Source organism: Haplochromis burtoni, unplaced genomic scaffold (assembly GCF_018398535.1).
Source record: "Haplochromis burtoni strain Fernald_Lab_line unplaced genomic scaffold, NCSU_Asbu1 Contig_64, whole genome shotgun sequence".
Lineage (NCBI taxonomy): Eukaryota > Metazoa > Chordata > Actinopteri > Cichliformes > Cichlidae > Haplochromis > Haplochromis burtoni.
In genome coordinates, this window is record NW_024582425.1 from 1,363,348 (window position 1) to 1,388,707 (window position 25,360).

General features: G+C 39.5%; 1 protein-coding gene across 10 annotated transcripts in view; it reads right to left on the reverse strand.

Annotated features, from left to right (window-relative positions):
* syngap1b (synaptic Ras GTPase activating protein 1b) overlaps nucleotides 1–25,360 on the reverse strand; it is a 175,285-nt gene that overhangs the window by 120,749 nt on the left and 29,176 nt on the right. For all 10 annotated transcript variants that reach the window (XM_042221318.1, XM_042221316.1, XM_005923696.3 and 7 more), the window contains exon 2: nucleotides 5,364–5,764. In XM_042221318.1, coding sequence (XP_042077252.1) covers nucleotides 5,364–5,764 — 401 coding nt within the window. The remainder of the gene's footprint in view (nucleotides 1–5,363; nucleotides 5,765–25,360) is intronic.

Genomic DNA, 25,360 nt, shown 5'->3' on the forward strand with positions numbered 1-25,360 from the left:
ATGAACCCAACACACCAGGAGTGAAAAGCTACACAGACGCACATTAACACAAATTTCCATAGTGACACATTTTAGGCACAACAGAGGAGTCTTGTTCCCCGAAGCGACACCTCAGCTCTCCGGGGAGACGTCCCTCCCGTGTCTTTCTGATGGCTGCCATTCATAAAACATTTTTTAAAAAATGGAGCGGTAAGTGAATGGAGCTGTGAGGAGCACAGAGACAGGTGGCCTGTGGGAGAGCCAAAGACTCCTGCCAGTCGCCCTGGAGAGAGGGAGCGAGGAAGAGGAGCACAGAGGAAAGGACGGAGATAGAGTGGGCGGGTGGATGAGGAGGAAAGGGACAGAGCAGGAAAGAGGGAGAAACTGTGAAGGAGAGCTGCAGCAAAAAAAATGGAGAGAGAGAGGAGCAGAAAGAGGAAGTGCGGCCGCAAAGAATATGGAGACAGAAAGAAGGAGGCAGAGAAGCAGACAGATTAGGGAGAGTAGGAGGGGATGAAACAACAGGGAGATTAGATAAAGACGAGAGATAGCAGGAAGCAGGGGAGAGAAGAAAAAAAGGTAAGAGTGATGGATCAATGGAGGGAATTAATATGAGGACTGAGGCTGGAGGAGGCAGAGATACGAGACACAGCAGGAACTGCGCTGAGCTTAGATGCAAAGCATATAAGCAAACAGAAAATCAGAGAGGTGAAAGGTGTGTGTTTGAGATGGGCTGATAACAAAATGTGCGGGAAGCAGAGAAAGGAGAGCAAGGTCCTCCTCTGATCCTCCATATCTCCGCTGTGGAAAAGTACAGTATGATTGCTTTTTTTTTTTTGCTTTTTTCTTTTCCTTTTTTTTTTTTGCTGAGCCACAGAAGCCATCTAAAACGAATGGAAATAAATTGAAGGGCGAGTGTGTGTATGTCTGTGTTTGTGCGTGAAAGGGAGAGGAGGCGAGAGACACCCGCTCTGCATGAGGTGAGTGACAGGCATGAATATTTAATGCCTCTCGCCGTCGCCGAGGTGACGGCCATCAGCACGTCAGCCCTGCCTTAGATTCGTTCACAGCTGCTGCCTTATTGGCACAATTAGGCAGGGATGAGCCACCGATTAATTGAACCGGGCTCTCCATTCAGTCCTTCGGCAGTTGTGCGGGGTTATCACTGGAAATGCTGCTGCATTCATCGAAGCGATGACCAGCAGAAATACCACCGGCAGCCATGCACACACATGACAGTAAAGCTGGCACTTGTATGTTGACCATGCAAGGATTCATTACTTTATTGCCTTGCCAACAAAGCTGAGTTTACCTTAGAGTGAGAGGTTAAATCACAGGCCATGCAGTGGCACACATACTGCATAAATAGCAACAGGCAGTGAGGCAGACAAAGTAAAAGTAAGCACAAATAAAACAGCTGTATTTTCATGTGTCAGAATTTAGGCCTTTAATGCAAACTGAAAAATATAATAGCATGTGCATAATACAATAATTGCCCCGCCAAGTTTGGGGAAGTGACCTATGGATTTTTCAGGCCACTGCCTCATTTATGGTGGCATTTTAAGTAGTGTTATAAATCAGCAGTGTTAGCTTAAACCGTGTGCATTTGTGTGTGTCTGTGTGCATGTGTGAGTTGGAAAACTTGCAGAACAGTACCATCTCCTGGCCTGAAGATGAGATTTTACTCTAACCAGCAGCAGATGCACTCTCTCTGTTTATCACACTAATACACATTTTAAAAAGCCCAGTTAATCTGTGTTAACTAACTGAGGAACCAGAGAATAAACACAGTCAAGCTTTGTCTTGTACACAATTCAGTTTAGCCCTGTTTAAACAGCAAACATTTCATTTTCACTGTAGATCTCGGGAGTGGTGAAAAACAGAACAAATTGTTAAGTACCAGCTAAAAACAGAGAGGCATTTATTAAAGCATTTAAAGCTCTACATATATCAAAGTTACGTTGTTACTGTGCAGTTGATGTAATAAACAACAGTGCAGACAACTGCTATTCAGGGAAAAGTCAACCCTGAGCTACTTTAAACAACCATCTGACAAATCTAGGATATTAAAATCCAATTAGAATATATTTTCTATTGTAAAACACAGAAACGACGTCTTCAGACCATCTGTGCTGCCTAAAAAGTGTCACACAGGCTGAACCTCATGTTTCCAATAAATTTTTTTCATATCAGAGACAGGTAGAAGGGGATGCATTTGATTCAATGTAACTGCTTCTTTTAACAAATACTGTGAAAATACCAAAACCAACAATGGTGGTTGGTTTTGAGATTAAAAGGTAGCTTATAAAACTCTGTGTAGGGTTCTAATTTCACAAATTACTGATCAAAAATGCTGTAATGTGTGTGTTCACCTGTTCTCCTTGATATAATTCCTTAATCATCCTTAATTTCATCTGCATTTCATGGAAAATTATTTCTGCAGCACTGGTTTCATCATAATTTCCATGAAACATTTCATTTTGGCTGGCTGTTTATAGGCGGTTCAAGAAAATTTAAGAACTAAATAAATAATTACTTAGATGACCAAAGAAGTGATGTATACTTTTTAATTTCAAAATAACTACCATCCCACTGTGTTTTTTAATCTTCTGAGGTTTGTGGTTGCCGTGTAACTGTGTCTAATGACAGCCAGAAACAGACGGCTTCCCCCAGAAACAACAGCTGCCCCTGAAAATGAACCCCAACAGCGAGCCTGAGGCGACACTGATTCAGTCCAGGGAAACTCGAGTGTGTGGGACAGTCTGGACACAGTCCTCTCTGTCTGACCTTCTTTAAAGTAGATATTATTAAAAAGTATTGGCCCCTAAATAGCACAAAAACTTATGACAGGTCATTGTGAGAATACCCATCAAGATAGTGTTTGATAGAATCTGAATCTAGGTCTACTAATCTATCCAGTCTATGTCTTTGGTTATGATTGCTTTTAGATAAATGGCTCGAAGTCAGTTATGCTTTGCTACAATAGATTACATATTATATATACACCTGCTTTAAATTCAAGCCAGGCATTCTGCAAAACCATTTTCTAATGGGACCGCAACAGTACCGGACATTCGGTAAGTTTTGTAATCACTATTTTCATATCTTTTAATGTTTCAGACATCATTTTTCATAATACTTTTTAAGTAAAAACATTTCAAAGTCTTTTGTAAAGGACTTGAAATATCCTATTTGACATTCAGGTCCTTCCCTTAGAATTTAGTTGAAGCACCTTTTGCAGCACTGACACTTTAAAGTCTTCTTGGAAATGATCCTACAAGCTTGGCACACCTTTCTTTTGGAAGACTTTCCCATTTTTCTTGGCAGAATCACGTAAGCTCCATCAGGTTGAATTGGGAGTGTAAGTGCACAGCCGTTTTCAGGTTTCTCCAAAGATGCTGTTTGAGGTGCAGTTGTGGTCTCCGGTTTGGCCACTCAACGACTTTCAAATAGGTTTCTCAAAACCACTTCTGTGTTTTCTTGGTGATATGCTTCATCTTCTGGAAAAGTTAACCTTTGCCCAAAAATTAGATCCAAAACATTCTGAAACAGATTTTCACTCAGGTTTACTCTCTAGGTTTCTATATCTTTCCCTTTAACATAACTCTCAGTCTCTGTAACAGTAAAGGGAAATATCCCCACAACATGTTGCTGCCACTACATGTTTGACTTTCCTCCACATGCACTTTGGGAACACATACTATATTTGCCTTTTTTTCAGCCCCAATGGTTTTGTTTCTAGTGGCTTGAGAGTCATTCAGTTGGCTTTTGGCAAACCTGCACTTCCATTGGCTTTTATGGCTTCCAACAGGCCAGCTCACAGTAAAGGCCCACATGACAGAGTGCAAGTTCTCCGGTCTCCACCAGGGTGTACTGCATCATCTATACCTATTCATTCACAGTTGTTCTTTGTTTCCATTATTGAATTTGACTGTACACTGAGACTTAGACTGTCGTTGACTCAAAACTTTTTCCGTTTGAGAATTATAGTGGGTTTCAGTGTTGTAGAAATGTACTTGTATCACTCCACAGATCAGTAAACATTCTAGTCTCATAGGTCCAACAATTATTCTGACATACAGCATCGTACCTCAGTTACAAACGTTTGTCCCTTACCCAATTACATCTCCTGAATTAGGTAAGCACATTTGGACCATAATTTGTAGAAGCATCCCAAGGAGCTTATTGAAGTTTTAAACTTTATTAACACTTCTATATGGATTTCTAACATGCTAGGAGCCCCTGTGCACTAATGACAGCCTGAAAAAAACAGGTTCGGACACCCTGGGTTTCATAAGCAAACCCAAGACAGTGGGTCTAACCTGTTGGTTCTGATTATGTTAAGTTCATTTAATAATCATGTAGAAGGCTCATATCACCGATGTGGTTGTAAGTGCAGTTAAAGTTTCTCAGCAAGTGTTACTCAAAGCTTAAATTTCAAAACTTACACTAACTACTGATCTTATCTATTTCTGATTTTATCTGTTTTGATTTTATATACTGTTTTGTTTGTTTGTTTGTTTGTTTGTTAAGTGGAATTTAAATTTAAAATAGAATTTAAAATAGAAAGTAGCTCGTCCACAGAAGGACTGGTAGCTCCCCTTACGATAAGGGTTCAGATCGCGCGAACAGGTGTGAAATGTGTGTGTTTAGTTAGTTTGTTTGTTTGCTTGTTTTAATCAATTTTAAATCATGCTTTTTATTTGTTTTTGTTTCTAATGTCTCTGTAAAGCACTTTGAATCACCTTGTTGTTGAATTGTGCTATACAAATAAATTTGCCTTGCCTCAATCTAAATGCTCTGTTGGTGACACCATTTTTGTTTGCTTGTTGTTGTGGTTTTTTTGGTTGTTGTTCAATGTGCTCATGTCACTGGGCTTATTTTTGATCAGTTCCGTGGAATATTTTTCTCACTTGACCCATAAGAACAGAAACCTGTACTGTAGCGAGAGGGCTGCATTTTACCCTACCAGAGACTCAGTGGTGATGTGGGAAGAGGTACAGCATTCCCTCCATGACAACTAAATTTTTCATTTTGATGAGTGGAATTTAAATCTTGCCAGGATCTAAGTCTGAAACAACAAAATATGTCATGTCTATTTACATGATGTTATGAGATATTTGTCATGTTTGGTGTATTATCTTATTTCGTTTCACTTGTCTATGTAATAAAAGTTGTTTGAGCACTATTTGTACCAAGTGACGATACAATGTGATCAACGAGTGTGACTTCAATCAAAAAACGGAAATATCCGTCTTTTAGAGTGGTATCTGGTGAAAAATACTTGATAGGGATTGAGTAGCATCCTAATTTTCTTCTGGTTTCCCACCTGTGCCAAAAAGTCCATGAGAATAAGTGTATCTTTGGGGTGTGGAGTACAATACCTCTTCCTGGTCCAACATGTAGAGCTGATTTCCGGTGCTCACGCGAAGACGGGGGTTCCAACGGTCCTGAGGTGGACGATCGTGTGATGGGCGGTCGTAGATGGGGCGTTCGTGCGAGGGACGGCTGTAGGATGGGCGATCGAAGGTAGGACGATCAAAGGATGGGCGGTCGAAGGACGGGCGGTCAAAGGATGGGGGGTCGAAGGACGGGCGGTCGAAGGAAGGGTGGTCAAAGGACGGGCGATCGAAGGAAGGGCGGTCGTGAGAAGGACGGCTGTAGGAGGGACGGTTGTAGGTAGGACGTTCGTGAGCGGGACGGTCGTAGGAGGGAGCGTGGAAGGAGTGGGCGTGGGAGCGATGATGGTGATAATGATAGGAGGGGGGGACGGCACACCTTGCATCTAAAAAAGGAGAGAAGGAGGGCAGAGGGGGTGGTAGAGAGGAGGGAAAAGAGGGTCAGTTAGGATCACTGGAAGGAGGGCTGTGGTGCTGTGTCACGTCTACCTTCATAAAATCAATGTCAGATGTCGTAAACGTATTTTGATCTGCTATAAAGATGGCAACAGACACAAGTTCTAGGCAAAGAGAGAAGAAAGAACATTTGATTTGACATTTCTTTTCAAAAGCACAAAAAGAAGAGATCAACAAAATAATACAAACATTTAACCAACCTAAAGAATACATCAAGTGTGCTTCCAAATGCGCTTATTATACACCACTTATACACCACGCTCCCACAACATTAGAATTACTGACAGGTAATGTGCATAAAACAGTTCTAACCTCATTATTGCCGTGAACCGTCCAGCTGGGAACACTCAAGTCCTGGCATTTGTGTGTATGTTATTTCAACCTCCCACACAACAGTTTTTGCAACAGCATCCCCCACCGGCAGTGCCCTCTCAGCAGGACAATGCACCCCACCACTCTACAAAAACTGTTCAGGAACAACAACAACAGCCCAAGCCATTGACCCGGCTTCCAAACTGCTTAGATGCCAATGTGATCCAGAATCCACCCGAAGCACCAGGGAGGTCCCACACTGCAAGCCACTGGACCAAAAGGCTCAACTGCCAACTTCGTGCTGGCAGACACCACAGGACATGCCTAGAGGCCCTGGAGTCATGTCCAGACAGTTCAGAGTTGTTTTAGCAACACAAGGGGATCAACACAATATTTGGCAGCTGGTTTAATGCTGTTGCTTTCCAGTCAAGCTACGGTTATGAAGCAGTTAAAATGGCTTATTCAGTTTAGCCTAACATTACCCAACATGAAAATCACAACTTGCCATTTTTTATTTGTTTTTTGTTTGGGTTTTTTTTGTTTTTTTTTACTATTGTGACTTTTTTCTATGCAGATAACAATGAGCTAGATCACAGCACATTATATATATTATTGTTCAATTTTTTGCCTCTGGAAAATTGCCATGCTAGTTGTTCCTTGGCAATTCCACACTTGACACATGTGTGTGTGAATGGGTGAATGACTGAATGTAGTGTGAAGCGCTTTGGGGTCCTTAGGGACTAGAAAAAACGCTATACAAATGCAGGCCATTTACCATTTACCATTTGACGAACCAAAAAAGTTTAAATCTCAAAATGCCACACTACGGCTTTGAAAACAAATTTGTCAAAACCTCTGTTTTTTTTTAAATATTTTCATAAGGGCACACGCACACGGACCTAAAAACTAGCAGGGGATTGTAAAAATAACTGAAAACTCACATAATGGTTAGTGCAGTTGTTGAGATACCTCATACTAGCTCACTTATCCCCTGTAATAACATATTCCAGAGAAAAAAAAAGTCCTTTTTTTTAAAACACTAATCCCATTCACACATATGCAGCAAAACAAAAACAAGAGTCTCTTCTTATGTCTAAAACTTTACTGAAATAAATGCTAAGCGGCACTATGACGACCAAAGACGTATTTGAAAACACTCCAGAGTGAAATGTGAAATAAAACAGAAGGTACAGCTTCCATCAGACAAATTCTTCCCCATTTTATTTTTAGAAAGAAGGCACCACACAGTGAACCTCTATCTCCGTTACTTTTACAGCTTAAAATGATAATTGTCTAATTGAACAAGTCCTAGATCCAGCTCACCACCATAATCGAATCATCTGTTCTTTGGCCTGCAGCTATCCTGTCCACCAAAATTAGCAGAAATCTGTTCTAAGGTTCCTCAGATATCCCGCTGACAGACAGCCGGCAAACCAACGTATAATCTCCTCGACAGGGGAACGAATTATCTTCAGTGCTTTCCCTGATTCCAGGGATCATTTAAGAAAATATGGAAAAAGAATGAAAGTGATATCTTAGGGCCCGGCGCTTGAGATAATTAAAGAAATTGATCACAGAGTACTGGAGACATTAATATGGATACTTTCCAGGTAGCTGTGTGACTTTGTCTTAAGTGAAAAATGTGTGGCTAAGCTCTGTGGGTAAATGAGGCAGTTTGTCTTTTCTTTCTTCTCTGTGGTCTCGGGTTTCTGGCCTTATTACACAATCTTAGGCTGTATTTAAAGTCATAAATTACATTAAGCATTTTTAGGAAGATTTTGTATATGAGGATATTACTGTATGAGGAAAAGCAGAATGAGAACAGAATAATAATGTCTGGGCTTTGAGAAGTGATGTGTACATCACTTTTCTTTGGCTACAACTCTTCAATGCACCCATCTGTGTGACCATCATTCCTCTGCATCTCAGTGACCTGCCGTGGACCCGTGGATCAGCTGTTCTAATACTGACCTCACATTTCCTCTGCCTGCTCTCAAAACTCCTTATTTAGTGTGTCGCTTTAAGGTTTCAACATTTTTTTTTATTTTTATTCAGTGAGGCAGCATCTCTCACATGCTTCAGATTACGCCACTGAGCATTTTATGGTTTAAAAGCAAACGTCTGGGGGCAGTTCTCTCACTTTATCCTGCTTCATGCGGGAATTCAAAGACTCGCTCTTCTTTTAGAAATCGTCTGGTCAAACACACACAATACATTGTCTTCAAAGAGAAAACAAAACAAACTGCCAACAGGCTGGATTTTTTGTACTTGTTTAATGTTTTTCTAAATAAAAAAATAACACCGTCTCCCTGTAAGGCTAATGACCATTCCACAAGGAGCAAGATTACATATCGTGGTTCAGAACAGGAGATTTTTTTAAATCGATTTATTCTGAAACCAATTGATGGTTTGTTTTTTAAGTTGGAAGAATACACAGATTTTTGAACTAAATCCTAAACGATTTCTCAGAAAGATTCCTGCAGTTTGTGAGTCAGCCAGAATAACATTTCCCCAGCGGTTCACACCTCCTGCTACAAGGAAAAGTCAAGTTCACACCTACAACATCTGCAGGCTGTAGTACGAGGCCAGAACACAGACACATTTTCACACAGTCACATGTACTCACAGACCCGGGGGAGAAAACACTGTTTATTTGAAACAGATACTCAAGAGCAGCGGGCTGCTGACATTCATCCGACCTGCTGCATGAAGTTAACATACAAGCATTTGATGTAGGAAATCGGTTGTGGAGGTGACCGACTGAAGCGTTGCACACTCTCCTCATGAGAGCAAAAAAAAAAAAAAAAAAGTCTTGCCTGTGGCCCAAAATGCAACACCACACAGCATGTCATAACTGATTACAGTATCGTCATTTCACATATTCTCCCTCAAATCCTGGTTACCAGACACTGACGGCTACAGCGTTTCCACATCCACAGCCGAAGCGGAAATCGTAGCGAAATAACAACTCGGTTGATTTTTCAGGTTCCTGTTTGAATTATGAATTGGGGTGCTAAAATATTGATGAACTCCAAAACAAGCAAAGCTAATTAACATGGACGAATGCAGGAGTGATGAGGGGTGAATCGCAGAGTGTGGCTTCATGAAAAGCCACATGTGGTCCATCACTTTTCATCCCATGACAGGGAGAAGTTTTCAGTCATGCTTTAGGGCAACTTTAATCGCTCGACAGTTATCACATAAATTATTTTCTAATGTAGGGTGATCACTGTAAACACGGTTAATATTTTGTCTAGTCCTACAAAGTTTCTAATATAACCACACACAAAAATTCCAGTCTGGAAACAAGAAAACCTTTTACTATGTATCTCTTGGGTGAATAAAACCTCAAGATATGTATATGAGGGTCACTACAGCTACTGCTGAGCCTTTCTTGCTGCATAATTTTTTAAAATGCAGGTAGTATGAGGAGTAAAGAGAAATGAAAAGAGGGATGGAGCAGAGAGAATGTGGAGTGCAGGCTGACAAATTCATAATTCATTAGGGCGACTTATGGCAGCAAGCTTTTTTAAAATCATGTAGAACCAGGACTTTACAGCTGCTTCTAAAGATCACTTGAATCATTTGTTTGAGGTGGGCTTTCTTTCTATTTCATTGTGTTTTACTTCACATTTCAAACCCTCCACTTCCTGTCCTTGTGTGTTTGGTTTTCCACCTGTTTGATTGCTCGTCTTCTCTAATGTCTTGCACCTGTGCTTAATTATCCCCCTTTTATGCATTTAATCTGTGGATTTAATCATCCACTGCATGGTGTTTGCTACATAGTGGACTCACATGGAATTAAGCATAGATAGCTGCTGATATACTACACAATGCATCGTTATTACATAATTATAATTATGCACTAGATATTGTTAAATATTCCTAACATTGCGAACAAGAGCAGAAAAACACATTTGAGGCAATGGGTGCCTCAGTAGTGCTATTTTTGGATAAGTACAGGTTGTAATTGGCAAATCTCTCCACAACATTGAAAGGAAAATGTATATCTGAGCACACATAACTTCAACGACAACAATTTCTATGAACTTCATCCACCTAAAAGCAGTATAATTCAGCTTAATTCATATTTAATACAAATATTAAAAGCATATCTGACAGCTCCTTTCCCCCTTCTAAAAACAAACAGAAAAGGCACAAAGGTCTCACTTGTGCACGGCTTCTGTACATTACTTTTCTGTGTTTCCTGAGATATGCAATGACATTGAAGCACTATATAGTAAATTACATTTACAGTTGAGATTTTTGAAGAGCACTGCAAAATGGATGACAGACTACATGGTGCACTATATAGTGAATGAGTGGGTAATTCAAACACGGCAGGATATTTCTAATCCACCCTACACAGTTTCCCTACACTTTAACTGTGGTTGTGTGTTGCTGTTGGAGATCTGTCACATGAAGTGCTATTCTAAGCCAACTAGCCTTAAGTGCAAGCGGGTTATAAAACCCTCCAATACCGAGTTTGCACTGACGCAGGCTTACTGTGCTAACCACACTCATGAAGGTGCAACTGTTTTGTGTCCGTTATGAATGAAACTCCATGCACTCCAGTCCCCTGTCAGAATTTCAGGACTGCCTCAGTAATAAATCACTTGAAAAAAATATTTGATGGCCTTTAGTACTGTTGTTATTTATTTATTTTTGTCTTTATAGAAGCTAATATTACAGAACGGATGTAGAGGCCAGTGTGAGTTCCCTTGTTCCTGAGCCATTATTTGGGAAATTAGGTTCAAGAATTATCTACATAAATTTGTATTTATTAGCTAAATCTGATTTTAAAACTAAAACTAATGATAATAATAATAATAATAATAATAATAATAATAATAATAATAATAATAATAATAATAATAATAATAATAATAATAATAATAATACAAGTTAAAGCACTAAAATAAAAAATACCATATACCTGACATAAATCCCTTTCTCTTTGTTTTTTGTGTTTGGTGGAGAAACTTTAAACCATTTCGGGAGGATGTCAATGTTGCATGCGGAAACTAAATAAATCAATGTCATTACCACCAAAAGCATTTTCAGTAAAACCTAACAGCATTTATTTGAAATTATAATAAATGTTACAGAGCAAATAAGACAAATGATGCCAAACGGTCCACTGGTTCAAAGAAGGGGAGTTTGAAAAGGTTTGGTGACCTCTGTTGACTTTGTGGAGATCTGGATTGAACAAATAATTGTGGTGAAATAGCAAATAACAAATTTTAATAAGCACAAAAAACAAATGAACATGAAATCAAAGAGAGCCATGATATTTACATGGAAAAAACCTATAGGAGGAAGGAAATGCTTATTAATTCCTACCTGTACTTAACATATAAAATACACATTTATATACACGCTACTATTTATTTATAGCATCCCTATAGACCCTAGCAATATATACATCTTTATACATTAATCTATATTTAACTATATATATTTAACAATTATATATAACAGTTTTCTACAGTTTGTTTCAGTAAAAATTTTCTTGTATAAAAGATTAAACCATAAAAAGATTTTTATGCTCAATATATTATATCATTAACTTTGTTTTAATAGATGATACGTTATCAGTGAACTATTTCATGTAATCAGCAAACATCAAGTTTACACACAAGCTGTAAGCTCATGCATTGCAGGTGAGAATTTGCAGAACTGGTAGAACATCAGGCTTCTCTGATTCATTGTTATAATGCAGTAATTTACTCTCTCTGTGTCAATCCATCCATCTTTTTCCCAGACGGCTGTTGGTGCTGAAGCCTATCCCAGTTGTGACAGGGCGAGAGGCTGACCCCCTGCACAGGTCACCAGTCCTTCACAGGGCTAACACAGAGAGACATGAAACCATTCATTTTGACACCTATGGCCAGTTTATTAACCCAATAAGTATTGGAAGAAAGCCTGCGTACCCAGGAAAAACCCGAGCAGGCACACAGAGAACATGCAAACTCCATGCAGAAGGGCCCCAGATGGCCAGTGAATCCAAACTCAGGATGCTCTTGGTGTGATGTGTCAGTGCTAACTACCACACCATCATGACACCTCTGAATTTACAGTTTTAATTTAAAAAAAAAAGTTGAAAAAATTAAAATCTCACATTAGAGACTTCATTTTATTTAAAGTTCTCTTATTCATGAAGCCCACAGCTGTTCATTTCACCAGTGCTTCAGTTGTAGAGTGCTGACTGAATCAATATGGGAATGTTTTTCCACAAGAAAAAAAAAGTAACAAAAATAAATAAATAATTACGAGCATTACAGCCTAAACACGTCAGCAATTCTAATCCTAATCTGTTTTTAGGATAATTATTCGGGGGTCTTTTACCCGCCAAATAATTTAGTGACTTCTTTATCTCTATAAAGCCTGAACCATAAAATTATTGCCAGAAAAATGTACTTTTATGAAACTGGAGTATTTATTAAACCTTCTTGCAAATTAAAAAAAAAAGATTTACATTAAATATCAGTCTGCACTTATGAGTTTTAATTTGTCATCATTTTTTCTACAACTGGCACTTATGTCCAAGTTACTGCTCACAGTTTATCTTAAAATCTATGTTGAAGAAATCTTTCTTCAACATAAATCTCTTCCTTCGCTGCAAACGTCAAAGTCCAACAGAAGGAAAACGGCAGAATTTTATCTGATCGTTAAACTAAACGAAAAACATGCGATACATATGAAGTTTTTTGCACAAACAGTGCAAAAAGCTGACACGTTCAGGTTCAAGGTTTCGTACTCAAAGTTGGACTGGGTTGTTTGCACATTGTATCTTCAAAGGCAACAGGAAAAGTAGTGTTATAGCTTGCAGCGAAGAAATGTTTATAAGTTTCAGCATGTTAGTTCCTCCCATATATTTTATTATTAAAAGAGAAACCATATATCACCGTTACTCCACTCTTCTGCCACTGCAGATGTTTGTGTCAACTTGAAGCCAAACTTTTAAAGAGAAACATGACAGATGTTGAGTAAGAGCAACACAAATCACTGTTCATTAGCACAAAGCTTCAGAGAAATACAGCACATGCTCTATACCTGCCTACAAAAAGTACCCAACCCCTTCAATCCAAACTTTGGAACCGTGCAGAGCAAAGTCAAGATGCTGAGATATTCACTGGGGTATAGCAGCGTGAGTCATCCAGAGCCCAATATGCGCTACTCTACTGTAGGCCTACTTCTCCACCCCCGAGGCTGTCTATTAAGGGCCTGTGAAGCACAGTGGACAGAATTTCAATGAGCACACCCATTCTTCTGGCTGTCCGTTTGTACGTACAGGGTGCAGAGGCACGGCTCTAGGTTGCATGAATATACAGTAACGATTTGGCACAAGCGAAAACGCTGAGATGCCTGTTTTCTCCACTCATCTCTCTACCTCACTCTGTCTTTCATTCACTCTCTGTGGTCTGCTCTCCACGCTGCCTTTGTTCCCTCTCTGAGGGCTATTTTCCTTTTTCTGCCTTCCTTAGCAGTTTACAAAGAAGAGTGCCATGCACCAATTGGATGACTGGTCAGCCTTAGTCAACGTTGTCATTACTGGAACCCAACAGACCTAATGTTGATTTATACACATCGCTGAGCTCCAAAACAGTGCTAAAAATAAAGCTTGCAATATCTCTGGGCCGCCCGGGGCAAATAATGTACTCCTGCAAGCATGGGGAACCAAAGCATTTTACTTTCCAGGCAAGACGGTACCACATAGTGCACATGCCATTACTGTGACCTCAGCTGCACCAGTATCACGTATTACTGCATTTGAGTGGATCGCGACCAGATAGACCAAGTGAATACAGATGTGCTTGTTTCAAGAATGAATGCATGAATACTCGTCAGAGTCAGAGTGGTGCATGTGTGCAGCAGAGTAGGCTACTGTCAGCGCTGAGTCAAAGGAGCTGTCAAGTGTCAGCAGCGGGGGTCGCAGAGGCCCAGAAGTACGAAGCTTCTCGCTGAACAAGCACATTGGTCGTGCCCTGAACTTCTTCTGTACACTGCGAAGAAGAAACTCCAGCTCATTAGACTTACGTTAGTTTTGGTCGTGATAGTGAATTGGCATGATAAATAAAAAATAATCTACGTTGGGAGATCAACTTTTTGCTTCATTAAAAGTTAATCAGTATCATTTTCCCTCTAAATATATCTATGGGTGGTTGATAGGTTTGTTGATCAATACTAATTACTCAATGATTACCTGACAGGGTGGTGAGACCTCTAGCTTTCAAACTCCATATCCCGCTTGTGCAATTTAAAGCACTTACAATCTTATCACACAACCACTCTGCAAATAGCTCAGAGATGAGGTACTGTGTACGGTGTTACAAGCAATCAACCAGCGACCAATTTCTCAGTTATGAAAATGACAGCAATGGTACTATTGCTGTCATTTTGCATCATTACAATCTCTGATTCAGAGATTTATGTAGGATTACACTTTAATTAGTCTTCTCTATTGAGAAAATGTGACTATGTTCACCAATTACAGGCTACCCTCACTCACTGCAGAGTAGAAGAAAAGTTTATGTCTATCTGCTACAAAGTGTTATTATTTATTGTTTTAAGGCTTAATAGTGATATTTAGTATACACTGGACCAGAACAGGGCCCAACAGTTTGCAACACTGCCTCACAGGTTCTGTGTGGAGTTTGCATGTTCTCTTTCTGCCTACGTAGGTTTTCTCCATGTGCTCCAGCTTCCTCCCACACTCCAAAGGCATGCATGTTTGGTTAACTGGTGATTCTAAATTGGCTGTAGGTGTGAATGTGGGCGCGAATGGTTTCATGTCTCTTTGTGTTAGCCCTGTGTTAGACTCTCATCCTATGGCAGCTGAGATGGGCTCCAGCCCCCTACAACCCTGCCTGGATGGATGGATGGATAAAATGAACTATGCAGGATCTATTTGATGCTGAAACACCAGTTTCTACAGTTTTTTAAATTAAATATTCACAATGTTCCCATTGTCTTAGCCTGTTTGGAACTTGAGAAATAAAAATAACACATTAGAACACACTTGTGGTGGGACTTGCATTTTATACATCTACCTACACAGTCAATTCAGAAGTGTTGCGATATTTTGTTTTATGTTATAGCCAGTGTTGTTTATTAGGATTCTCCCACCTTTCAAAAGAAGCATCTTTTTTTCTTTTCCTTCTTTTTGAAAAGTAATTTGGGAGTATGTCAGAAAAGGATTCCTGGCAACCCTGAAACGAAACCTGCTGTAGAGTTTTTGTGTCACCAAAGGTGGTGATTGTTTCACACATACCTCCGAATACCACCGAAGACAAAAATCATCTTTTTATAACAGCTGAACCAGCAAATCGCTGGCTTTTGTAGTTGTGCTGATGCATGCACACACAGTAGAGGTTCATAGCTTTAGTTGCATTGTGGCACACACGTCTTTTTGAAAGATAAGTAATACTTGTTGTTTTTCTTGGTTAACTATAACTTTAACCCAGGGTTTGTTCAAGAGTTGGTCATGTTGACACTTTAGATTGAGCCATCAATAAAGCTATTGAACCCTTTATTTTTAAACAAAAGATTAGACTGCTGTCCAAGCATATTCTTTATGTCATTGTGATCACTGAAACTACAGATATGAATCTCTCCCTGATGGCTTGGTCTTCTTAGCACCTCAGTAACTGCCTTGAGCTGATGCCAAGATGGCTGCAGAGTGGTGAGATCTACTTCTGGAAAGACTTTGGTATTGTACAGACTGTCCCCAGCAGCAGAAGATTGCTTATTCCATCCATAAATTGCCTTTTAACTGATGAGTGAATGTTGAAACAGAATGGCACTGCTGTTTTCCATTTTGAAATAGCAGAGGATACTTCTTCACATCTTTTTCAAGTGCACAGCAGGATGCAAGAAAAAAGGAGACTGAGTTGCACTCACTTAATAGTCAGTCTGACCATACAGACTGCATGACTGTAGCAATGATGTAGCTGGTAGTAATTCATCTTATTCTTCAAATCAAAATGGGATTGTTGTTTAATAGGCATGACTTATGGTAAACTTGATTAAGTATATCTTGACTCAGCCTTTATCATGTTCACTCCACTAATTCCTAAACAATTTATATTTATCAAGCAGGGTCCATGCATTTGTTAATTATGAGGCAAAGCGTAATACATGTTTTATCAAAAAACGGCTAATGGTACCATCTTTTTCCCCCTAAAAATGGTAAATCACTTAACTTGAGAGCAGTTCCTCAGTTGATTCTGCGGGCTTTGCAGTTTTTCAGTATAGATACACCTTGAACTTTGTCTCTTATCATTCTTAAATCAATGACCCAAAATTGACAACATGTAAAAGATGTGCACCTAAAAACTCACTAGTAAAACTTTGCAAACTTTACACAAAGTCGCACACGGCTGTGACTATTTCTATCGGGCTGGTAGCACACCATGACAGTCAACAGCAGAATCTCTTTAATGATATTGACAAAGAAAGCATATTTAATGTGGCTTATAACACAGTCAAAATCCACTTAAAAAAGGTCAATGTTGGAGCTTATACTGATTGAGTGAACAAGATCTGTCCACTTTTAGTTGCCTGTGGTTTTACCTGCACATACGGCTCTCGTTACTTTTGTTTCCTGAATTACAGAGCAGCTGTTTCTATTAAAAATGTTCTCATAAACTAACAATGAACTCTCTAATTAGAAGTGTTGGATCCAGACCTTTACTTACATGAGGGGTAGCACAGAAGCCGATACAGTTATTAAAATTAAAAGGGATGGTAGTGACACTGTTAAAATGTGTCCAGAAAACCCCCAACCCAAAACAGTTCTGTGAGATAAATAGTCGCTGCACAATGTAAGTTTAGTTGTATGAGCGTGTGCAGAGGCTCCCAACTGGCTTCACAATTGTTTGTGGCCAGGTGGGTGGTCAGATTTCAGGCTGTGGTGGCTCCTTGGCTCCAGTCCTACTTCTTAAGACCAAACACCTGACATACAAATTTAGCAACCAGCTGGGGAAGAAAGTAAGCCAAAAACAAAAAAAATGTGGTAAGCAAAAAAAGATTGTTCCAGGAGTTAGTGGCAGAGCAATTATTAAACTTAAAGCATACTCACAGGCTACAGCTTAGGAAAAAAAAGTTCACTCTTTTCACTGAACCCACCTCTCCAGCTTGAGCACCACTTTTCTGAGATCTACACCCTATTAATGATTACCAGACAGCTTAAAGATTGGGATTGTAAAATACTCATTTAGTTCACTGTAGCAATAATGAACACAAGGTGGACTTTTACACTCAGCAGCTGTCAATCCAATGAAAGGAAAAGTCCCACATGTGGGAAGTGTCTGTGCCCATGTGAGCGCAGACCAGGTGCAATACGTATATTTAACTGCTCTTCCAATACAGGTGAACGGTGATGTCTGAATCTAACCAGAAGCTTTGATCCCTACAACAATCAATCTACTTCAGCCTTGAAGAGATATCTGATGAGAAGCAGGATGGATAAAAGTGTGTGTTTGTGTGTATATGTACGTGGATGTGTGTGGGTGTGGATGTGTGTGTGTGAGAGAGGCAAAGAGGGAAAGAGTAGGAGAAGCGGAGGGAGAGTATTCTCACCTATTAGATCATTCACCCAGCCCTCGCGCGGCACGTCCCGGGTTCCCCATTGCTCACCCAAAGCGTCCACACGGCGTCACTGTTGCTGCGCTGCTAGCGCCTTGAATCCGCCCCCAACTCCACCACACAGGAAACAAGGTTACTGCCCAAGAGATGTCACTTCCGAAACACCCACTCCCGCTCGCTTGCTCGCACTCGCTCCCTCACGCCCCCAGCCTATTGCCATGACAACCGAGAAAAGAATAGAATATAAGTGAGTGTTAAAGAGACAGGGGGATCAGAGAGACAGGGGAAAAGAGAGATGGAAAGAGAGAGACAGAGAGCGGAGGACAGAGAGACAAAGAAGAAAAATGGGCAATAGTGAAAGAGAGGAGAGAATGGAGTGTGTGTGTGTGTGTGGTGGGGGGGGCGGTGGGGGTGAATGAGTGGGCGGAGAAAGGATGGATGACAGAGGAGAGAGGATGAGAAATTTAGAGAAAGAGGAGGCATGTGATGGGATGTGGTCGGGGGTAAGGGAAGAGGAGAGAGGTGTAGATGCAGTGGATGCAGTGAAGAAGAAGAAGAGAGAGAAATGAAGTGATCAGATACGGAGAGAGGGAAAGAAGGAAGGAAAGGAGGAAGGAAGGAGGACACTTTTTTGGGAATAGGGAGCCCACATCTTGTTCCCATAGCAACACAGCCATCCATGAAATACTGACTTGTACCTCCCTCTCACTCTCTTACTCTCTCTGTTTCTGTCTCTCCATCCCTCCCCCTCTCCTTTTCTCCTTCCATCTCTAACTATATATATATACACACACACCGTGAGCGTAAGTTGGCACTGAGTACGTATGCAGTAATCCAAGCTCTGCAACATTGTCAAACACATCAAAATGTACCAAATTTACCATCAATGTATCGCACCAAAAGAATTAAGCTGTGCTTTTGCACGCATACAAGCTATATTTTGGCCCGTTCATGTTCTTTATTACTGTACTAGCAGCCCATATGTACATTAACAGAGTTACTGGTGGCTGTGATCACTCCTCCTCTCCAGGCTGGCTGTGAAGGAATCCTTCCTAATGCATCTACACAGTAAAGGCTTGCTGTATGCTAGAATGAACCCATGTCATTGAAACATAGCTAAAGGCAAGAGTGTGTACGCTCTCTCCAAATGATCACACATGAATGAGGGCTCAAAAGCCTGCTGTCCAACGCGTTATTGAGTTGGGTCAGGTGACTGAACAGATGTAGTGCTTGGTCAATAGGGTAAAAAAGCTGCAGTTTCTGCAGTGACCAGTTGAGGCTCCCCCCCAAACACCAGCTTTAAAGCATACTCACAGCCTGGTACTAAAACAGTTTTTGCCTCTGTAGCTAACGGTAAGACAGCTACTTATGACAGCCATCATCAAGTCATATATTTTGTGTTTGTTCAACATTTGTGCTGACAGAAGCAGCTGTAGCTGATAGATGCTTTCCAGTTCTCACATCTATATCCACCTTCCAGTCACTGAACTGGACCACCATGTTTGCAGTCATATTACTTTTGGAGCATTTCGTAATGCAGTTACTTCATATAAATACAGTATAGTTTGCTATGTGTTATAAATGGTCTAAGAAATTTGTGCTTTAATTTTGTGATTGAAATTCTAATATTTTCCTTCCCATGTAAATAAATGCTAAATAGACTGGTTCTCATATGGCAATTTTCTACTGTATGTGAATAGTTTTATACAAAACTTCTCATTCATTCATTCATACACGCACTTTTTTTTTGCGCTTTCCACATAACATTGATGCACAAATTCAAACACTGATGAACGCATCGGGAGCAACTTGTGGTCAAAGTATGTTGCCCAAGGATACTTTGGCATGCAGACTGGAGCAGCCTGGGATTTAATCACATATGAATCAACGTACTGATTATTAGATTACCTGCTCTACCTCCTGAGCCACAGCACCCCCTATATATGATCAAGTCTCCTAAAATTCAGACTTCAAAGTTGCAGGGTTAACAAGCCAATGAGTGACATGCATCTTATTTATATGTAATATATGGCTGGTACTAGCTGGCAGTGAATTGTAAACAGACACTGACAGAGATTCTCATCATGTGTAAGTAGTGAATGCCATGCCAAAGAGACTTGACCTATTGTACAGTCAGTGTTAAGGATAAGAAAGCACCAGCATGGAAGTCTACAAATTCCTGAGCTGGAAAGCTATCGTGTCTATTCTAAGTAAGGCAAGCACTTACTGTTGGTTTGTCTCCTAATGCACATTACAGGCACTTTTAAACATGTTATCCATGTTAACCCATTTGTTCATATAAAGGCTGTAGTGCATTTCACATCTAATTACTTACTTTAGGTCAGTTATCTTTTTTTAGTTTAACACACTCACGGAAAAAATCCCCAGAACAAGATTTTATATTCTTCTTCATAACAAGCCAGTGTCTGCATTGACCAGACTTACCAAGCTTTACCCTGTCTTACCCATATGTAGCTTATAATAAAGCTTGTAGCAGTACAAACATTCAGACACCCTGTTCAGTGTTCAGAACTGCCAGATTCTGTCCCATTTATTACATTGGGTTGTTTTTTTTTTCTTTTAATTTTAGTTCTTTTGCACAAATTGCTACTTTGTATTTTGGAGAAAACCCCTTTTCATCTAAAGACTGATCTCCTTCTTTTGTAGGTTTACACACAATGCAGTTATCTTACAGTTAGCTTCTATTTGAAGCACAGAGTGCACTGCTCCATAAGAAATAAGGAAAGCATCTACTGTTCCGTCCCTGCTTCTGTTCAGGAGTGCATTCTAAAGTTCAAAGCTTATATGGTGTGTCTGCCATCCCTGGTAGCCAAACTAAGTGGGTAAATTTCAAAAGTCCTTCCTCTGCTATAAAAGAGTACTTGTTGTATTATGGCTTTCCATGGACTGTTGTTGCAGGTAAGCCCTAGATGCAGGGGCACACAATAGTACAAGAAGCAGAACTTCCAAAGAATAAGAAAGAGGCAATTCTGTACTAAGAGCAACATAAATTCAATAGATATACACTTGATTCAGATGATAGAGAGTGATCAACTCATATTTTATCATGTATTAAACTAAAACGATATTATGGACTTTGTTATAAATAGTTTAAAATAATTTTAAGTAAGAAAAATTTAAAAATAGAAAAGCAAGAAAAATGTAATTAGTATTTGAGAGGCTTGGGGAAAAATACTGGTAAGATCACACATTGTATTGTTTTCTTTTTCAATACGTTAATTCTATACTGGCACAATATATCAATACTTGCATCACAACATCCAGATGTTCTAAATTGATTCCCTGGCAGTTTGACTTAACACGTATCTCCCCATGACTGCAGATAGTGGTGCTTATGAAATGAATGAGGTTAAAATGACAGAAGTTAACTAACTTCTAATGAAAAAGAAACATGTGTGGGAGGGGTTTGGGGCAAATGACCAAGTTAATTAAATAATTATTAAGTATTACATATCAAGGTATTGTTAAATTTCACTATCATTTTTATCTAAAGGCAACATTTGGAAGTTGTGATTCAAACCGCTGTTCAGTATTCAGATCACTTCACATTTTGCTCACTTTATTGCAATTTTAGTTTTAAATGCACATGATTGTTTTTTTCCCTGTTATCCTAAAGACAAAAACTTATAAAGCAAAGTAAAAACATTGTTTCTGATTTTTTTTTTCAAAATTAATTACAAATTATAAACTGAGATTTCCTTTTTATAAAAGTATTTAGACAGATGTGGTCAGAATGAATTGAATGGATTAGATATAGTTTTGAATGACACACATTTATAGGACTTACAATTCCCACAGCAGTCCAGGAGAAAAACCAATCCACACAGTCCAGACTGCCACCATAAAACTGTGGCATATAAAAACCATTTCTAAAGCTCGGAGTGTTCCCAGGAGAACAATGATAATTGTTTTCAATAATTTTGAGAAAAATGATGTTTGAACCCAGTGGGACGGTTCCTTTTTTGGTCACCTAGACAAACTGAGTAAGAAGGGTAAGAAGATAAGGAAGAGATCAAGACTCCAAGGGTCATAACAGAGATCCAGAACTCCATATGTCAGCAGGTCTTATCGATCAGGCCACTCTAAATAAAAATACAATACAACTTAACTTTGACTGCAACCAAAGGATACTGAGAGCAGGAAAAAGATCAGGTGATCTTATCATTTAACATAAAATTACAACACAAGTGTGAAAAAGTAAAGTGAGTGAGTGTACACAAAGCATATAAGAACTTTTTAAATGGAACCAATCCTTTTATTAAGGGCAGTAGGACTGTGGTGATATACACCAGCTGACCTCGAGATAAAAACCCAAATGCAATATGTCTGAAGGGGGGAGGGAGGGATCGATGTGGCCATCATCTCACCATGAATCTAAATGAAGTCCAACTTTCTGCACTACCTCCTGGCAGCCTCTTCTCAAAAGCCCCCTCCCCTTTCCCACCATCTCTCCTGTCCTCCTTCTGCCCATCTGTTTATCAGCCCCCCCATCCTTTCGCACTCTGGTTCCCTCTCCGGCTTCTTTCTCCTGGATGTGTCTCTTTTTCACCTCCTGTAAACATTTGATCTACCTCTTTCTCTTTCCCTTTTGTATTCTACACTGTCACTTTTCCATCCTTTTATCTTCAACATTTCTCTATGTGGGATTAACAAAAACACTACATCTGTCCTAGAATCACAATTTTACCACTCACCCCTCGCTCTCATTCCTCCATCTCCCCTCGCACTTTTAGTTTTATTTCTAGATGTCTGTGATGTTTCCTCTGTTTGTTTGTTTTTAAGATGAAAATTTAATTTCTCTGCCAAATCCATACTCTTGGAAAAGTAACCCCAACTGGCACAGACAAAAGCACAGCCATGTAGGCACACATGTAGGGATTAACAGATTGCTAATAATAACCGCACAATAAACAATAAGTACAAAAAGCTCCATCTGTTCAACTTTTGTGCTTGACATCGGCACCATTTTCATCTCTGAAGACAACTGTGGCTTAGATGTAGAGCAAATGGCCTCAACATGTCCTTGTCATTCGTTTGCCCCGACTTGCATAAATCTGAATGCGATTCATTAAAATGTTTGCTTTCATTGCTGAAACTGATGCATATAAACTTCTCTTTTACATCTGAATGTGGTGTGGACTTCCCCCAAGATTCTGAATGGGCCGGGCACGGACTCGGCTTGCAAGTAAATACAAATGAATGACGGGAACAGCTTGAGGCCATTCAGGCTTTGGCCAATAGCAAACTTGGAATTGCTTGTTATAGCTGTACAGTAGCCTTCTCTCACAATCTCCCTCTCTGCTGCTCTTCTGCTCTCAGTCTCCCACTCGCTTACACTCACTCCCACAACTCTCTTTGCCTCTCTCTTTTTCGCCCGCGCTCTCGTCCTCATTCTCTGTTCACATCCCTCCTTTACTTACCTAATGTCTTTAACGCTCTCATTGTGGCTATGTTTCTATCAAAATGTCAAGTCTTTTCTTGTAAATTTTCAAAATGTCACAGCCATAAAATGTGACTTTTGTGTATTGTATCTGTTAGGTACATATGCTGAAGCACTGCTTCAGATCTCTCACAGATTTCTGTCAAAAATGTTCACATCCAAGGAGGAAACATAGAACATGAAAATGTATAGGGCATATTTTCATTAAAACAGAATAAGCATCTCATTCATGGCAGTAGCGTGAGATATTTATGGTGAGAAGAATAAAGCCGTTGTTATGAATTTGAACGCCTACATTAAACAACACATTGTGGGATCTTCATGCAAAGTGTATGTTGTAATCGAGTCATCACTCATATCATTCTATCATCTCCACTTTTCATATGAAAAAGTTTTTTTAAAAGGGGTTTAAGTAGATGTAAAATCTTTGAAGAACTTATTTTTGATGCAAAAAAAAAAAAAAGGCGTGCAATTCACTTAAACTCTTCATTCTCTCTCCAGCAAACTCTTGTCCCATTCACACCATGTGACTTTGCTCCTCCACCCCCTCGCTCTCATGTATAACTCCCCGGTCCACCATAGTTTTTTGTTTGTTTCAATTTCTCCTGCATTTTGCACTAAGTACAGAAGAAATTCTCTGGATTACTCAGTAAAACCATTTTCACTCAGGGTGTGTGAATAATAATAATAAAATAAAATAAAAAAACACTGGAGTGAAATGAGACAGTGGACATCCATCTCTGCTGCAGCTTCAGTCAGAGGTGTAGTCATTCCTCTCCACCCGGCTGTGAAGGTGATATTCAGTGTGCTGAGAAGAGAAAATAAAAATGAACGGTGGAAAATTGAACTCTGAGTGTAACTTACAGGAATATATCAAGTATTACCGCAAAAATAAATTTTGTATTCTTGTGAACCCTTTTAATGTTCATGGGCACCTACGAAAACAATCCTGCCATCGACTGTTTAAGCTGATTTAGCAGTGACGCTGGTGCAGACATGAGGCTGATGTGATAACCAAAGTTCGGCTGCAGCGTCTCACACAACAAATTATGCATTTTTATTGCTATTTCTCAAAGGCCACAACAATATAATTAAGCATAATTTATCTAAGAAGCCAGACAGCAGTACTCCCAAAATGTTTGATGCACACTTCTTGATTATGTGATAATTTCCTTCTCAATCTAATCCCAGGGTCCACTGGTGCCAAATGCTGGGAATTTTCATCAAAAGTCAGCTTCTGCTACATGAAAGAAAAAAACTTTAACACTAGATTTACAGCATATTGCGTTTATATGTATGTGGTTTAACTACACTCTACTCTCCCCCAAACCTCATTAAAGCTGCACAACACACAACAGTTATACTATATTCTTACCTTGAAATCCCACTATTATGGTAATAATAGTGGGATTTCAAACATTATTTTAAATCCTGGCCAGTCAACTCACTTTCAAGCTTTCTGCGGATTATTTCTTTGCAACAAATGACAGTTTGACTGATAGAAGTCCCTCAAGCAAGATAAAATCATTTCTGTTATGCTGACATCTGCAGATACTTTATGGCATCTGCAGAACTGCTGGTGTCATGGAGAGCTTTATAGATGTCCCTGTCCTCTAGTTAAAATTGCTGCTGGTTTTGTTTGGCTTAGGCGAATATCATTGAGCAATTTCCCACCACTGGGCTTGCCTTGAACAACAACAACATGGTAAAGTATATCAATATGTTATCTCATCCCATGGCAATTCACTGTATGGTGCCAAATATTCTAAACTGCTCCAGAGTGCTGTGGATCAATATATCTAATATATCTTCAATGTCATAGCTTTGAGTCAATTGCCATTGCCCGACAGTGAGATCAGATCATGGATAGGACAAGTGGAATTATGTATATTTACTCAAACTGTGCTGAAGTACATTTTTATGTCCTTGTGCTTCCTATGTTATGATTCTTCCTACCTCTATTGCGTTTTATTCTATTTTGGAGGTTACGATTTATATTCTTTTAATGAATTAAAGTATCTAAATTACTTTAGAAAACATTTAATTGTGTGAAAAGTTTTTTTAAAGTTAATACAATGTCTACAGGGAGTGCAGAATTATTAGGCAAGTTGTATTTTTGAGGAATAATGTTATTATTGAACAACAACCATGTTCTCAATGAACC